Here is a 17,508-nt window from a genome sequence, read left to right on the forward strand (position 1 = left end):
TATTTAAAGCCATACATACAAAATAAGCTAATAGCTTAAATTTCTCGTCAAATAATACACGCCTAATTTTGATCGAGCGATATCCATCGCATCGCGTAACGCCATTACTCTAGGTTGTACTTTAAAAATATGGTCGTCGTCAAAAACTTACACTGATTCTTGAGTTAGGTACAAAATATTTACCAAGCCAAAAGAACGGTATATTTATTTTTCCTTAGACTTAGAAATATTCACAATTTACACCATTCAATTGTTGCCACTGCAGTTATTTTTACGTTCCAAAAATCCTACCAAATCAGTTTCCAAACAACCAATTTTTGTATCATCCGAACATGATATTTTATTTCGTTTCATATTTGCTTTATGTAAAAATTTAATCTTTGCGGTTAATTCAATTTATATCAATTATCTTATGTCGGAAAAGAAAAAAGAAAATACAATAGCTGCATATAGCATTTAGTATACATTAGAGCTTTTCAACATCAGCAACTTTTTATAATCGCTAATCGAAAATTTTTTTTTTTCATTTTTACAAACGAACACTACGCTACAACAGTACAATGCAATCCTACAAGTAACCAGTTCCGTGTCTGAACTCAGTCAATACAGAAGACCCCTAAACAATTTTGTCTACCGAAGGAAAATAAAACTACCAATTTGACCAAAATGGTAAGGCTGATGGCAACACTACTTGTGGAATGTTTAATAGCTCATATCAGTGTTGCCAAATATGGGCTTTTTTTACCAAAACTGGTAGGTTTTTTCTAGTTTTCTTTTTAGTAGGTTGGTAGGCTATATTGGATTTTGGTAGGTGAATGTCTATACGTAGTTAATTAGTTTTTATTTTACTAGCTGTATTTTGGTTTTTCTAAATGTTATGTTGGCATTAAAAATATATTGAAAACTTATATACAATTTTGGTAGGTTTTGGTTGAGTTTGGTAGGAAGTTTTGGTAGGAAACAAAATTTGTCCATGGCAACACTGGCTCATATTCAAACTGGTGGTGTATTAAGTACACACACACTAGCTTTGTTTCTTTACTTTTGTAGCAGATCAGTATCAGGAAGACGAACGGGAAAAATTACAAACAGCCTTATTATGTATCTCGAACGATAGGCCGCACGATAGGCGATATCGTCACGGATTGCAATTTTGTAACTCTGTCGTTCGTCTTCGTCTTGTCTTTACGCCGATTACGTTGCAATCGTCTCGGTTACGTTGTATGATGTTGCCGGATGAAAGTTTGATGTACTTCCAAAGAGTTTTTCTTAGATTTCTAATATTTTCAGCTTATTTCAATGCTTTTTATTTTAAATGGGCAACATCGGAATTGTTTACATTTTGGTTTTCCTTAAAAGTGTTTTGGTTGTGTTGCGGAAAGAAATATAAGGAAAATTGATTTTTAAAAATGTATGCTGCTATAGCGCTAATGGACGCCGAGGAATCCGAAGAAAGGGAAAGGCGGATACAGAGGAGGAGATTGCGAGACCACACCAATGTAATGGAACTACCTGAGACTGAGTAAGTTCAAGATTAGCAAATAATTTTTGTATGCTACAATGAATTCGTTTCTAGATTTGTTGCAAAAATCCGAATCAATAAAGAAATATTCCAATACATATTAAACGAATTAAAAGAGCACATGGCTCCATCACATAGAAGCACCCACCTATCGCACCAGCTAAAACTCGCGACTTTTTTAATATTTCTCGCCACCGGCAGTTACCAAAAATCTGTTGGTAACGAAAATATTTCGTCGATGGGGCAGTCAACTGCAGCCAACGTGATCAGGGAATGCCTAAATATTTTTGAGGGCCATTTTTGCCAGAAATGGGTGAATTTTAGGAGAAACATCGATGAGGAAAATGCAGTTAAAGAATATTTCTTTACCTGGGGTTATTGCTTGTGTTAATGGAACACACGTTCGTATTAAGTCGCCAGGAAGTGACAACCACCATTTATACCTCAACCGCAAGGGTTTTTACAGTCTTAATGTAATGGCGGTAGGTTAATGATTTACTATCTTTACAAGTATACATACACACAAACTGAGTTTCCTTACAGATGAGTTTCCCTACAGACGCTAGGCATCCAGGGGCGAATCATGATTCATTTGTTTGGAATGTGAGTCACGCAGAACAGGAGCTAAAATCTGATTATAACAATGGAAAAACCAACACATGGCTACTCGGTAAGTTTTAAAACTTAAAAAGGCTATAAAAGTATTACTGACAATGAAAATTTTTGTAGGTGATTCTGGTTACCCCTTGCAGCCATACTTGGTGACGCCATTCAGAAGCGCAGCCGATGAAATTCAACGAAATTACAACACAAAGCACTCGAAAGCTCGTAATGTAATTGAGAGATGTTTCGGTGTTTTGAAAAACCGATTTCGATGTATAATTGGCTCGAGAGGGCTACACTATTCACCAGAAAAAGTTACACAAATTGTAAATGTGTGCTGTGCTATTCATAACGTTTGTATATTTTTCAAACATCAAATTCCATTGGAGAGCCCAGATATGGAGAATCTTGTTAGTTACGAAGAAGAACTGGAAAACAGTAACATTTCGAATGCAGCTGCCCTTATTAGAATGAGAATAGTAGAGAGTTTGTTATAAACGCAGTTTTATTATAAAGTATGTGTGTTTAGAATTCATGTTCACCAGCAAAATTCATTTGTCTTAAAATTAATAAAATATTTACATAAAAATTCAACAAAATATCTTTTCAGTCTTAAATCCTAAATCTACATATAAACTAAGTAAATGCAACAAAATATCAATTCACACTTAAATCTAAAAAATATTTACACAAAAAAAAAAACAAAATATCACTTCAATACTCTCGCAATAGTGGTATGAAAATTAATTCCGGAAGTACTCCAAAAATTTTTCAAAAATTTCAGATTGGCGTTCCACTGCAGCAGTTAATTTGTTTGTGGCATCCACCTGCAGCATTGATACCTCTGCCATTTTTTTTGCAGCCTCAGCCTGCACTTTAGCGGCTTCTGCTTGGACTTTAGCAGATTCAGCCACTGTCTCTTGGAAGGTGCGCTTCCTATTAGTTGGTTGTGCCTTATAGGAGATTGAAGGGTGGTTGTTTGTTGCCTTCGTTGGTCAAGTGTTGGCGATTCAGTCACAAGTAAAGGAGGCATTTCCTCCAACGACGAATGTCTTGACATGTTAGAGGTCGCCGTCGAAGGAATGCCGAAAACTCTGCCGCTCGGGGCTGCTGACCTCGAAATAAAAACCAGGCTGTCTATGGCCTGCTCCATTTCGGAAAGCGGAGAGTGACGGAATGGGCCACCACCGGTAGCAGTAAGGCTTCGTTTGTTTTCGGCTTTTCAAGTCAGCCCATATCTTGAAAAATAAAAATAAAATAAAAATCAATGTCAGTAAAATGGAAATAGTGCGCAAGCATTTATCTACCACATACAATGTATGCACTTATGCTTACTTTCTTCCATTCGACGGCCGTTCTTGTAGGAGGACCATGAGAATTAATTTTCCTCATAATTTCTTCCCACCGCTCCTCTACCCTTCCTCGATCAGATCCAAATACTGCAACACATCTGGCCAGGTCAGGATTTCTCTCCATTTCTTTTACCAGTACTTCAAATTGAGTGGTTGTAGTTTTTTTCGCGCTGCAAGCATAAATATTAATATATTTCCTTAAACCAAGTTATATTTTTTATTTTCTTACTTTTCCTGGCAGAACCCTCCATCTTAACGATCACTAATAACCTTTCGTCTGTTTTCAACGATTGTCGTCTCACTTTCGTCTTCTATTCGCCTTAAAAAATTCCAAACTAGACGAAAACTACGTAACGATCAGCTGTTTTCGTGCTGCCAGACGATTTCGACTTACATACTACCAACACACGAAAGAAACGTCTGGCAGACGAAACGAACGTTAGCTTCGAGATACATGATTAGGCTGAAAATTTAGTGGTTGTTCTCACTTGCCTAGTTATCAGGTTATGTGGTTATAATTTTTATTCTGTTTACAAAAATCAAATAAAAAGAAAATTCCCCCTTTCCCACTCCATAGCACCTGCAGTATAAGTTTGCACCAAAAAAATTGTATACCATTAGAATTAGAAAAAAAGGGTGAACAACGTCCACTTCTTCGTTTCTTGCTAGCTTAACGGGCCGTATTCTGCACTTATGCCTGAAATTCACGACTATTTTCACTAAAATCACACTTTTCCACAGTTTCCAGATTTTCTTTATTAATTATTACAAATCATATTTTCACAATTTAAAGCAATTAAAACACATTTCCTATAGAAAAATTAAGTATTAATATAATTGACTCTTCTGACATTTTCTTTTATCCTTCCCTTCGGCTTTGTTTATTTTTACACGATAAATTTATTCTATTATTCTTTACGGCTAATACCATGTTCAGACCGCCATCGAAAACTTGTTTTCGTTGCTAAGACTGGTTTTCGACCTAAAACCTTGTAAAATCTGTCAAACGAAAACCAGTTTTCACTGAAAACTACTTGAAAACTCACGTTCCACCCATTCCAATCGGTGTCTTCACTTGTTTTTTAGATATATTTATCAAAGTGTAAGTCATATTTTATCATCTCTAATATGCTAGTTGGGATTTATTGCCAATTGGCTGGCCAAATTAAAATATAAATAAACGATAAAGGTTCCTAATAATAAGAAAATGAAAGAAAAATATTTTGGTTTTGTTTTTTCTTAGCGAAACTGTAAACAAAGGATGAAAGAATTGTCAACGAAAACTCTAACAGCCGGTGCGAACAGCTTACAGCACACAATCCCAAAACTCGTTTTCAAAGTATTTTCGTTGTCGGTCCGAACATGGTATAACATTATCTTGTGCAAATTCGCCTTGCTAGTGATAAATATCTGTAAAGAAACAAAGCTCCTGTGTGGTGTATTCAATATTCATTTTTTGGTGAATTCTTTGGACAATTGTCAATTGCCCACAGAAATTATCAGGAATTGCGGAAAGAGGTAATTTTGTAAACAAACATTCTTATTATATTATCAAGAGATAATTGCTATTTTTTCTTATTTTTCAGATATCCAGCTTATAGGCAGAGTCAGCAGCATACGTGGCGATTTTCGGGAAAAAGTTTTCGTAGCGTTTTTGATGTTTTTTGGTTTTGTTGACATCGTCTTCAACCTCTTCATAGTGATTTTTTAGCGACTTGATGTGTTTTCTGCAGCGATTTAAACTATAAATTTTGATTTATTACGAATATATGATATAAATGAAGTGCTTTGTGATTTGAACAAGTTTGTGCGTTGGTTTGGGTTGCAAAGAGGCGTAAATTTGCGTGGAAAGTGGGTGCACTTTTGTGGTCAGAAAAAATCGAACTGTGCTGATGCTACGTGGTTGCAAAACACTTTCATTTTTATTCAGTTTCAGTTATTATATTTGATGATAAATGCCAATATAATCGCACTCAACCTCCACGCATTTTTCGTCTTCTTTGTTTGTTTTCATTCTTTGGTTTTGTACTTAAAATGACGACATGTATACTAAACCCTACCCTGTTTATTTATGTATTTATCATTAAGAATTTTCCATTAAAATAGATACAGTTCAGTGTCTAACAAAATACATATGTATGTATAAAAACGGAGATAATAAAATGAATGTTTTTAACTTAAGTGCTGTCTTTTTTATTTGAATGAAGGAATAAAATGTATACGGGGTTACAAAGTGTGAATTAAAGGAAAGAATACGCCTTTTTTAGCATTAAAAAACTGGTTATTCTGCCTACATTCCGGATCATATGGATGTAAACAAACAAGTTTACATTTTATATCATCTGCGGAATATTCCTTCAGTATCTCCATTTCAATGGCTGCGGAATAAATATTTAAATGGCGAGATGAGAAGGGACTGGTATTAAAATCGGCATATCGCCGTATGCTTAATGACATTTGTCAACGTTGAGTAATTTGTGAACCAAATAAAAAGAGTGGTGCATTTTAGGAGCTGGTGCAGTTTTCGTACTAGTCTCAATGAATCAATAGTACCAAAACGTTAAAGGCAGAATTTCGATTTGAGAAGAAGTACTGGCGGGATGACAAATACACCAAAATATTATTTTTTTTTAATCTTAACACATATGTACCAAAATTCATAAATATACACCAAGTTATACACCAGTGTGCTACTTAGCTGAGTTGTTCACAAGCGATTCATCGCCGGTGATCTTTCGCAGCAGATGAACAATCGCTAATGGAGACAGCATGCTACGGCTAAAATTGGTAGTTATATGTATACATATACATAGATAGGCAAGCATCACGGTTGGTATATCAATGGCTTCATTTGGACGATATTCAAGAGAGCACACGACTCATTTAGCCAATGTATGGGAAAACTTTTCATCCTTGGGGGCAACGAGGATTCTTGGCCCTCCTCTAACATAAAATGCTCACCTGTGGTCTTAGGTTTCGTTATAAGGACTTTTATTGGCTTACGAAACGGACTAATGTTCTAGTTGCAAGATCAAAGAAGATTATGCACGCTTGGCACAGATTTCACAGGTGGAAATAAGACCACCCGCAAAGCTCATGACATCGAAAGTGATTAGTATTCCATATCGATGGCTGAGTGGAAGATCGACCTATCTCGGCAGCCAGTTCGACAACGCCCTATCTCAGAAAACTTTTCAAAAACGCCCTACTTCAGAATTTTATTGAAAAACACCCTATCTCAGAATTTGGTTGAATAACGGTTTCATAATTCGGTTCAAAAACGCCCTATCTCAAACGAAAATACACTGAAAATAAGCTGAGATAGGGCGTTTTTGAATCGGCAGCTAAGATAGGGTGTTTTTTCATTCAAATTCTGAAGTAGGACGTTCTTGAAAAGTTTTATGAAATAGAGCGTTGTTGAAAAATTTTCTGAGATAGGGCGTTTTCGAACTGGCTGTCGAGATAGGTCGATCTTCCACTCAGCCATCGATATGGCATCAAAGCGCTACTATTTTTGGGCTATGTATGAGGAGGATTCTGATCTTTAGTCGTTTTAATTTTTTTACTTTACTGACCGTTTTTTCTTTTAAACGCAATTTTTGCATTGGCCCACGCAAAAGTTATTATTAGGCGCCGCGAAGCAAGCGGGCATTGGCTAGTGTATCTATAAAAGGATGTGGTCGAAAAACAAAAAAAAATCACACACTTCAAAACTATCTCACAGCATGCAATAGAAGTTTTAACGAAAAATAGAAAATGCCAACTTGAAAAGGGTTAAAAGATATTCATCATTTGACATTATAGTCGGTGTTCAAAAGAGAGAAATGTCAAAATCACGTCTACCTTATTTAATATGCCTTGGTTGAAACCATTTCGGATACGTAGTGCTCGACAGAGTTGCAATCAGTTAGTGGCAAGAAGCATAACTTTCTTAATAGACCTATGCGTCTATCCAGCCCAGAGTCTTGAAACAAAGACCGCAAGTTTTCAAAGACCTCTTTTGCTGTTTGTGCCTCCTGCACGTAAGCATACAAATCCTTATGTACAGCAAGAATCAATCTGCACTGCGCCTGGCGCTCCTCAGGGTTTGCTTCAGATCCCTCAACGCAGGACCAAAGTTCATCCAACTCAAACTGCGTCTTGATAGCAAAACTCCAAGTAGACCAATTCTGTGATCCGACGAGCTTTTCAATGACGAAGCCGTTCAAATATTCAGAGAATAAATTTATTTTCAATATCATATTTTCATATATGGAGCGTGTGTTAATCGGTAGCAAAGTTCGCGGCGAGTAAGTTTTTGACAACTATGAGGTGAATAAAATTTCAGTAGCGCATGAGGCTAGTGAAATTTTCGACAAATGCATAGAAAATTTTGACAATCGCAAAGATTGTTGATGTGTATAATTTTTCGTTAAATCTTAAATTAAAATTGAATTGCAATCAACGATGGTAGATGTTTTTTTTTAAATAATAATTTCACTTCAATTTGTAATATTTTAATAATTTCACACAGCAGATTGTCAAAACAGTCTCACGATATCAAAAATATTATTCATCAGCTTTCCCCATAGAACTTTGTTACCGATTCACACACGCCCATGATACAAAAAAGAAGATAGTTCCATTGTCACTTTTTCGTCGCCATATTAACAACCTGACAATTAAGCAGATTGACATTTTGTGCTACAATACCCAATATCTAAAATCCTTTTATTTTATTATTAACTTTTTGTTTATTGCCAATCTGCTGTGTGAAATGAAATACTTTTTGACGCGAACTTTGTTACCGATTCACACACGCTCTTAAAAACATTTTGTTCTTAGAATCGAAATGTGAACAAGCAAAAGGTATTTGGTTGGGTACGGTTCGGTTATTTGTACAATAATTATTGCGTTATTGTTTCCAAACGCGTAACCCGAATCAATAATTTTTACCTTACGCGTGTGGACAAACGATTAAACGCTAGTTTTAAATAAGGATTTGAAACTTTCGGATAAAAATTTATTAATAAATTCGGTTTGAAATATGGACTTATTTGTAAAAGATACTGGGGTCCGCGTAGCCGGAGTTTGACTGATGAGGGTTATTTTTTCTATGCGCGGCCGAAGGCTTACAACGCAGAAAGGTATTTTGCGCAAAAATCCTGTGGCGTAAGCCGAGTCTTACACCCCCACCAATATAGAACAGTAAAATTTATTATTAATCTATATTAATATATATTTTGAAAGCCGTTTTTTTCTGTTCGCAAAGCTCGAGTTTGGATGTACCGATTTTTTTGAAATTTCGGTTATATGTTCTGGATAGGCTTCTCATTGTCTTAGGCAAAAAAAAGTTTAAATACTTCCCTAAAAATGGAACTACAGGCCTTTAAAAATCCTATGAATTTAACATACATGCCCACATAACAGCGCTGATCAGCACTGAGAGCGCCCTCTGCTGTTATTTCGTACGGAATACAGCGCAAAGCTAGGGTTATATGTACATATATGTACATACGTGCTAATGTTAATTTTAGTGTTGATTCTTATGTTAAAAAAAAACAAATATGTATGTACAGTTCATGGAGAAATAATGTAGGCAATTACGTATGTAGAGTCGTTTATGTAGCCACAAGGAGCAACTAACATTACTGTTAGTACTTACATTTGTATATGCATATTTACCCTGTGGGGAAAATCTCTTGTTCTGAACTGGTGCGCTTCTAGTACATTTAGACCCAGTACTGGTTCGCGATAAATCTCTTTTGCATGCAAGCAACTTGCGAATTTAACATTGCGATGTCCTAGGAAGTGTCAATTGCCCCCCGCTGCATCCCTTTCTCGATAGTTCCGAACTAGTCCTAAATTTTATAGTTCCAAACCAGTTCTAAAATCGACAGACGAAAGAAAAAAATATCATGAATTTCCGATCTTTTTGGTTCTTCCGTGTGTGCGATTTTAAGTTATTTTTGAAGAAATGTGTTTTCAATTTGAAATTAAATTTGTTTGAATGATTTTAAGAAATGTACGTTTACATACCTTTAGCCTTAGCTGAGTTTGCAGAGGTGCTCGCTGTTATTTCCTGGATTCCAGACGGTCCCAAGATGTTGAAATGTTAACACAAATTTTTGTTTTGTATTACCAAGCTATGAATACGCATCTGCGAAGCACATAATATAAGCTTATTGGAACGAAAAAGCCGCCGAACACATATCTATGTAAAGTAAACAAGCCCCGCTGCATCCCTTATTCGATAGTTCCGAACTAGTTCTAAATTCGACAGATAAGATCTAGTTCTTTCTGCATCCCTTTTTTTTATAGTTCCCAACTATTTCTAAACTCGTAACTTTAGATATAGATTTCTAGGTAAAAAAAAACTTAAAAAAAATTAGTTTTTTAAAAGTACCACTTTTCCCCGATTTCGCCATAAAGACCAAGTACCTGATGCTATCGACTAACAAAAATTTCGATATATAAAATGGACGCGGAACCTCCCATACGCACCGAATTTTTCATACTCCATATCTCTGGAAGTGTTCATGGTACAGTACTGGAACCTCGTACGGAGATATATTAAATCCATCGCATACTCTTGGAGCTATACAAATTAGAGCTATCGGAAAAGAGGGCATGACAAAGTACAAACGTACTGGAGGGATTTTAACAAAGTTTTCTGTGTTTGCTTGAGTGGGTCTCTGGATAGTTTAGTTTCACAATTTAATCCGCCAGTTGCGCTGGAGTTAACCTTTTACTAAAAATCTTTTTTATGATCCGAATTGGCGAATATTCAAAACATGTACTGGAAACGGTAAAGGCAGTCCAGTTGCAAAAAAAGAGCTGCCAGGTTGTGCTGAGGTCGAGTTATTACTAAAAATCGACAGGTGAGAAAAGGTGCCGTAAATGCCAGACTAAATCGACCTGTTGCACCATTGAGTATATCGAACTCTCGTGTGTTACGATTGGCCAGTGGATGTTATTTGCCAATATTATTATGCGTTAAAGCTTCATTCCAAGAAACCAGGGCTGAAGTGTGCAGTGGTAAATCTCAAATCACCACCTGCCGAAATACCTTAACAGCCAGTTTCATGAAAGCAATGTAATGAAAATTTATTTTTTAATTGAATTTAATATATAACCTGACAGGCGTTTTCGAACTGGCTGCCGAGATAGGTCGATCTTCCACTCTGCAGTCGATTTGTGTTGAACAAGGATACGCATTTATATTGAAATTGCCACCAACTATAAGATAAAGTTTCTAGGGCACATTCACTATAGATCCGGATCATTGTCGCCACCAGGGAACTTCTCATGGACATAACACTTTCGTTCGGTTATTTGAGGCGACAAACGACCACCAAACGATAGTCTTAGCCGATGAATGTGCCAGTGCAAATCGTAAATGTGGATTGTTGGAGAAATTGTTGGACCAAAATGTTTAAATTAAAATTCTAATTTTGGGCGGGACGAAGTTCGCCGGGCCTGCTATTATATATATTTTTACCCAAAAGAAACGATATTGTCAAAATATACTTGAAATGCAAAAAATATTGACTTATCTGAAAGTCATGAGGCCCAAAGGGCCGAAAGTAACTTCCACTCTCAAGTTGAACTTGGAAGACATGCAGTTAAATGGACAAAGACAATATGTATTAAACAACATCGAAATATGTAATTGCAGTGTCTGAATTATATCAGAAACAATCGTATTATCGTAATAGTCCTGGCAAGCTATATTGTGAAATAATAAGATGACATAAGGATACTAAAAAAATTTTAAAATATGTTCACTAAAATTTTATCAGTCCAAAAATAAAGATTTTGGCGAGTGGTTATTGAATCTAATATGAAATTTAAATATTTTTAAGATAAGGTATAAACTATTTTTAAAAGGTAAAGGTTAATACAACTTTTATATTTATAATCCCAAAGTTATGATACAAAATCCCCTCCACCAAAAATTTAAATTGGGTAACGCCGCACACTGTTTCGACTATATGGATGCAGGTGGAAATAATAGTACACCTGCACCGATTTCACTGATACTTGACATGTGCTCTAGTTTTACTTATAAATAGGGAATTATTAAATTTGGTAAAGATGGAATAATTGCCACGCCTTCTACTCTTGTGGGCAGAAACATTAAATTTCATCCGATTTCGATGAAATTTAGTTTGTAATCTCTCCTTTATTAGAAAAACCTAAATATAAAATATTGGGAAGATTGGGTCACAACATCCAAAACTCACAAAAAATGTGGGCCCAATCATTAAATGTGATGAAATTTTGGTTAATTTTTGTTTCCCGTTTACACTCTCAGAAAACAAAGGTTATACTATAAAATTACTAAGGTATAAATACTCGCTTATTTCCCAATGTTTAGTGAGATTTTTTCATTGTTCGAAAAATTCTTCTCGCGAAATTATGCAAAAAGAAGCTGAAAATCAAAAATTAAGAAAATCAAAAATTTCATATATTTGCAAAGCCGCGCGCAAAGATCAAATTATATATTCGAAATCATCATAAAATTCTCCAAAACATTCGTCTAATTTCAAGACCTGACGGACCGGTACTCACACTGTTTTTTTTAATAATAATCTTTAGCATCTACATTTCAAAGTAACTTTTTTGGTAAGAAAATAGGAAAATACCAAATAAATGATAATACCTTCACCTGAATATTTCACGACATGTAAATAATTAATTACAGTTTAAAAAACAAACACTTTTTTGAATGGGTTAATCGGCAAAGGCAACTAAACTGATTAGTCGGTATCGCGCCCATTCCCGTATTTTTTGAAAATGTATCGTTCGTGAAGAAGGGAGTGAGTAAGAATGTAAAATTTGGTATTTATGACGTTTACTTTTCCCTCACTAAGGCCAGCTGGTTTTTTTTATCAACTGTTACCGTGACTTTTTTTACCTGTCTCCATATAGTCGAAACACTGTGCGCCGCTTCAAATTTTTCACAATTGAGCAATTGTCAAAAATCTGCTTTTTAGTCAAAAATTTGTTTATTGGAACTACCTTCTTTTTTGCATATATCCAATACTCCTATATTGGCAGTAAGGCCTAGTACCGTCCGAAAACACTACAGTACAGATATATCTATAAACACGTGCGAAAGAGGAAGAACACATACGTTTATAAATAAACATGTACACAACACATATACAAAAACGGCCCTCAAGTACACAATACATTGACAAAAACGGTACTAGACTGTCTCGCTTTGATTTCGGAATGCTTACACATTGAGAAGTTAGCTTAATGTCAATATAGTAGTATTACATATCGTTGGCTTAGTTCGCAAACGTGCTAAGTCCATTTTTTTTCAGGAGGGACAAAAACCGTCTAACTATTTTTATTGTCAATATTTTTCTAATCTGTAAATGCAGTTTTATTCCTTAGTTCGTCTTGTTTTAGTACCAATAATCGGCCAATTTCAAAATAAAGCTGTTGCAGACTTATAGGCTCTTTTAGGACTTACCACATTTTCTCTTTAAGATTTTATTCTTTTAATGTGGAGTTGCACATTTTCTATCAACCTTTTTGCCATTATTTTTTATTGTTAAAAGATTTAATTGTTTATTTTAAATATATTTTATTGTTCTAAAATGAATTATAACCTAATACAGTTTTATTTCATTGCTATTAACAAAAATAACTATTTTAAGTCATAAATTTATGTACCATTTATAAAAGAAAATAATTAAAAGTAAGTAAAGAGGTATACGTCGGCCGAAACCGAACTTTATATACACGGCGCAGGTGTCAAATACTGTCGTAAGCAGGGGCTTTTTTCCCCGATTTCAAACGTTTTCGATAATATCCTGAGTTAAACTCAATGAAATAATTGAACCACGTTTAGTAGAAATCGCTAAAGTGGCTACCGAAATACACCTTGTAGTCATAAAGTGGGCGATGTCACGCAGTTTTATTTATTATTAAGAGGTTGTTGTAAGTATTAACTTGGAGTAAATCAGCGTCTTCAGTTATTGAAATATCAGAGTTTCTGTATTTCTGAAATTTACCGTTAGATATACGGGAAGCGAATGTAATTTTGGTCCGATTTGAATAATTTTCAACGAATTGCTTTTCCGTACCAGGTTTATTAAGTGCACCGAGTTTGGTAGAAATTGATAAATCGGTTACCGAGTTGCACATTTGTGGTCATAAGTGGGCGGCGCCATGCCCATTATCCAAAAATGTATCATAATCTAATTTTCTGGTGAGTGGTTATCGCGATCATCGATTTTAAGTGAATTAGATTTTCAACAGATTTCTTAGCTAGACCCTAAATAAGGCTCGTACCGAGTTTGGTGAATGGGCTACTGAGATACAGCATTTCATAATAGGTGGGCGGGGTCACGCCCATTTTCCAAAAATTGCACAATAATATTTTTACAAAAGTTCTACTTCACATACTAATTTTGAACAATTTGCATCCAATATTTACTGAAATATCGTAGTTTTTGCATCTTTAGAAAATACCTTTATATCGGAAATGGGCGTGGTTACATTCCGATTTGCCCATTTTTAATACCAACTTACCTTGGATAAAGGGCAACCTACATACCAAATTTCGTTGAGATATCTCGAGTTATCGTGTACACGGACAGACGTGTATATATTTTTTTTTTGATTTTTTTAGACTTAGCACATTTGCGTACTAAGCATAGGTTACAAGGTCTTATCGAGCGTATTGTGCGAAAGACTGAAGCCCACCGTCAACGAGCTGATTGGACCTTATCAGTGTGGCTTTAGGCCTGGAAAATCCACCATAGATCAGGTATTCACAATACGCCAAATCTTGGAAAAGACCCGCGAGAATAGGATCGACACACACCATCTATTTGTCGATTTCAAATCCGCTTTCGACAGCACGAAGAGAAGTTGCCTTTATGCCGCGATGTCTGAATTTGGTATCCCCGCGAAACTAATACGGCTGTGTAAAATGACGTTGAGCAATACCACCAGCTCCGTCAGAATAGGGAAGGACCTCTCCGAGCCGTTTGATACCAAACGAGGTTTCAGACAAGGGGACCCCCTTTCGTGTGATTTCTTTAATCTTATGTTGGAGAAGATAATAAGAGCCGCAGAACTGAACCGCTCAGGCACAATACTTTATAAGAGCGTACAATTGCTGGCGTATGCCGACGACATCGATATTATCGGTAAAAACAAGGGCTACGTCTGTTCTGCCTTCTCGGGATTGGATAGAGAAGCAAAGCGAATGGGTCTGGTGGTGAACGAGGACAAAACGAAGTATCTCCTGTCAGCACACAAACAGTCAGAGCATACGCGTCTTGGCACCCACGTCACTGTTGACAGTTACAAGTTTGAAAAAGTAGACGACTTCGTTTATTTGGGAACCAGCATTAACACCAATAATAATGTCAGCCTTGAAATCCAACGGAGAATCACTCTTGCCAACAAGTGCTACTTTGGGCTGAGTAGGCAATTGAGAAGTAAAGTCCTCTCTCGTCGTACAAAGATCACACTCTATAAGTCACTCATCATGCCTGTGCTGGTGTATGGCGCGGAAGCATGGACAATGAAAGCATCTGATGAGGCGGTTCTTGGAGTTTTCGAGAGAAAGATTCTGCGAAAGATTTACGGACCTTTACGCGTTGGTGATGGCGAATATCGCAGACGATCTAACGATGAGCTGTATGAGCTTTACAACGATATAGACATAGTGCAGCGAATTAAAATTCAGCGGCTCCGCTGGCTTGGCCATGTCGTTCGGATGGACAGAAACGCTCCTGCTCTGAAAATATTCAACGCGGGCCGCGATGCTGGTAACAGAGGAAGAGGAAGGCCTCCTCTGCGTTGGAAAGACCAGGTGGAGAAGGACTTGGCTTCACTTGGCATTTTCAATTGGCGTCAGTTAGCACAGAAGAGAAATGACTGGCGTGCTGTTTTGGACTCGGCCAAAATCGCTTAGGCGGTTACAGCGCCAAATAAGAAGAAGAAGACATTTGCGTACCAATGCATAACAACAAGTAATAACGACATTACAGTAATTTTGTTTTTTGGTAATGATGTATTTTCAGTTATGCTATCTTACTGCATCAAAATCTCAATTTACATAAAAAGTGGACTTAGCACGTTTGAGAACTAAGCCAACGATATATGCTTTTTTGTATCATGTTTTCATACGTACTTCGAACACATTTATATTATAAATTTTTTTCTCAAAGCATAAATTGCACAAGTGAGACTATTTATTCCAACAGTACTTATGCGAGGTATTTGCGTAATATGTATATATATTAGCCATCCTTTTTTAAGTCCGTGCAAGGGTTTTGCAAGACTCAGAGCATATCCCTAATGTGTGGAAGAGGACTGTACATTAGGGTGGTCCAAAAATGCATGTGGAAAAACTAAAGTTGGAATTTTTATGCTCTCACCCTCTCGGGTTGTTCTATACCGAAAAAATATACCCCTATTTTTTATTTTGAAATCAAAAAGTCTAGAGATCTCTCAAAGCGCTCAAAGCTTTCCATGTGTTTTATATGGGGAAAAAACAACATTTCGTAAAAATGGTATAGAATTCTTAAAAATCAATATTTTTCGATCAGAAAACCCTGTTTCTCTTCAGAAGATCCCCAATAATAATACCCAATTATTTATTTAACCATTTTTCATAGTAACTATATTTTGTAGGTCCGCTAAAACCCGCAGGAAATGCAATGGTAGTACATATTAAAAAATGGTTAAATAAACAATTGGTTATTGTTGTTGCAACTCTCCTGAAAAGTTCGATCGAAAAATATTGATTTTCAAGAATTTTATACCATTTTTTCGTAAAGTTGTTTTTTTATCCACATAAAATACATGGAAAACTTTGGAGCGATTTGAGCGACCTATAAATATTTTTTGATTTCAAAATAAAAAAAAAATTGGGGTATACTTTTTTTGATATAGAACAATCCTAGGGTGGAGAGCATAAAAATTCCGACTTTACTTATTTTGGACTACCCTACTGTATACACATGTGCATATGTACATAGATTAATTCATGTAAGTGTATACCAATTTTTTTACCATTACAGTTGCTTCAGTTGTGCAGTTAGTGTTCTTATATCCATTATAAGCACATTTTTCGTGGTATTTCTTATAGTCACTGTAATAGTATATTTTGTTTACTATCAAGAGCGTGAAAATGATTCAACAAGCAAAATAAAGGACGAGCTAAAAGATACTTTTGACAGTGGACTGGACAAAATAAAAGATGCTTTATCAAGGAAATAAGGTAAGTTAACATTGCCTTCTCGCTGAAATATAATTTTAGCGTGTGGGTTTACATTAAAACAGTTAAGCTCCTCAATGATTAGTATGAGCTCGGAAATATGGTTTTTTTACAAACTCAGATTTTTTAGTTAAATCATTGGAGAACATTTGCGATAGCGCATTTTGCGATCTACCTTATTTGAAAAACATCATTGTTGCCCACACTAAAAGGTTTACTGCTAGGGAAAAGGGATATTTCCATACCCTTGATACCATATGTTGTCATTAGGAAAAAGTGTCTTTGGCAACCATACAAAGACGCATTCAACGTTTCCTTAAAGAGGGCGAAACGCGAATCTTGGCAAAATTTGTGCAACAAAATAAAAGAGTTCTCTCGAAATCCTCTTCAAGTATGAACTCTATCCAGAAGCCTAACGGTGACTGGACGACATCATGTAACGAAATGCTGGAGGTCCTTATGAGCACTCAATTCCCGGGCTGCTCGGACGACACCTCCTGTTTTTCACACGGTCCTAGGACCTACTTGTCTCTGGGTGATACCGTTAGGGACGTCGTAAGTGAGGAGAGGGTGGAATGTGCTTTAATGTCCTTTCAGCCCTACAAATCTCCTGTCCTTAACGGAATCTTTCCCGCTCAACTACAGGAAGCTAAGGACATACTGTGTCCCCTGCTTTCTCAGATTTTTACAGCCTGTCTAACATTGACTCAAATACCACACGAGTGGACAAAGGCAAAGGTTGTGTTATGTGGGATGACTGTTGGCAAAGGCGTGGCGGTTTCCAGGCATGGTTGCGG

General features: G+C 36.2%; 2 protein-coding genes and 1 long non-coding RNA gene across 4 annotated transcripts; all 3 read left to right on the top strand.

Moving 5' to 3' along the window:
• Nucleotides 1-520: 520 nt before the first annotated feature.
• On the top strand, nucleotides 521-4,247 carry LOC118750813 (putative nuclease HARBI1). Of its 2 annotated transcripts, none has more exons than XM_036485546.1 (5): nucleotides 521-669; nucleotides 1,360-1,522; nucleotides 1,577-2,004; nucleotides 2,066-2,192; nucleotides 2,252-4,247. In XM_036485546.1, exons 3-5 carry the CDS (start codon nucleotides 1,858-1,860, stop codon nucleotides 2,620-2,622), a joined length of 645 nt encoding a protein of 214 aa, XP_036341439.1. In that variant the 5' UTR covers nucleotides 521-669; nucleotides 1,360-1,522; nucleotides 1,577-1,857; the 3' UTR covers nucleotides 2,623-4,247. The 2 variants fall into 2 exon arrangements, with proteins under 2 accessions (XP_036341439.1, XP_036341440.1); XM_036485547.1 differs by having other exon boundaries at nucleotides 1,426-1,522.
• Nucleotides 716-16,736, top strand: LOC118750814. The gene is made up of 2 exons (XM_036485548.1): nucleotides 716-753; nucleotides 16,515-16,736. Exons 1-2 carry the CDS (start codon nucleotides 731-733, stop codon nucleotides 16,711-16,713), a joined length of 222 nt encoding a protein of 73 aa, XP_036341441.1. The 5' UTR covers nucleotides 716-730; the 3' UTR covers nucleotides 16,714-16,736.
• LOC118750815 lies at nucleotides 4,546-5,658 on the top strand. Its single transcript, XR_004994431.1, has 2 exons — nucleotides 4,546-4,995; nucleotides 5,064-5,658. It is a non-coding gene; the product is annotated as an uncharacterized LOC118750815 (long non-coding RNA).
• Nucleotides 16,737-17,508: the final 772 nt, after the last annotated feature.

Source organism: Rhagoletis pomonella, unplaced genomic scaffold (assembly GCF_013731165.1).
Source record: "Rhagoletis pomonella isolate Grant_MI unplaced genomic scaffold, Rhpom_1.0 Rhpom_scaffold_00411, whole genome shotgun sequence".
Lineage (NCBI taxonomy): Eukaryota > Metazoa > Arthropoda > Insecta > Diptera > Tephritidae > Rhagoletis > Rhagoletis pomonella.

What these genes read in the sequence shown, in the direction of transcription:
- LOC118750814 (XM_036485548.1), top strand. Translation starts at nt 731, where the DNA reads ATGGGCTTTTTTTACCAAAACTG. An exon ending in GGCTTTTTTTACCAAAACTG is followed by an intron (nt 754 to 16,514) that starts GTAGGTTTTTTC and finishes TTACCATTACAG; the next exon opens with TTGCTTCAGTTGTGCAGTTA.
- LOC118750813 (XM_036485546.1), top strand. Translation starts at nt 1,858, where the DNA reads ATGAGGAAAATGCAGTTAAAGAATATTTCTTTACCTGGGGTTATTGCT. An exon ending in ACAGTCTTAATGTAATGGCG is followed by an intron (nt 2,005 to 2,065) that starts GTAGGTTAATGA and finishes GTTTCCTTACAG; the next exon opens with ATGAGTTTCCCTACAGACGC. An exon ending in AACCAACACATGGCTACTCG is followed by an intron (nt 2,193 to 2,251) that starts GTAAGTTTTAAA and finishes AAATTTTTGTAG; the next exon opens with GTGATTCTGGTTACCCCTTG.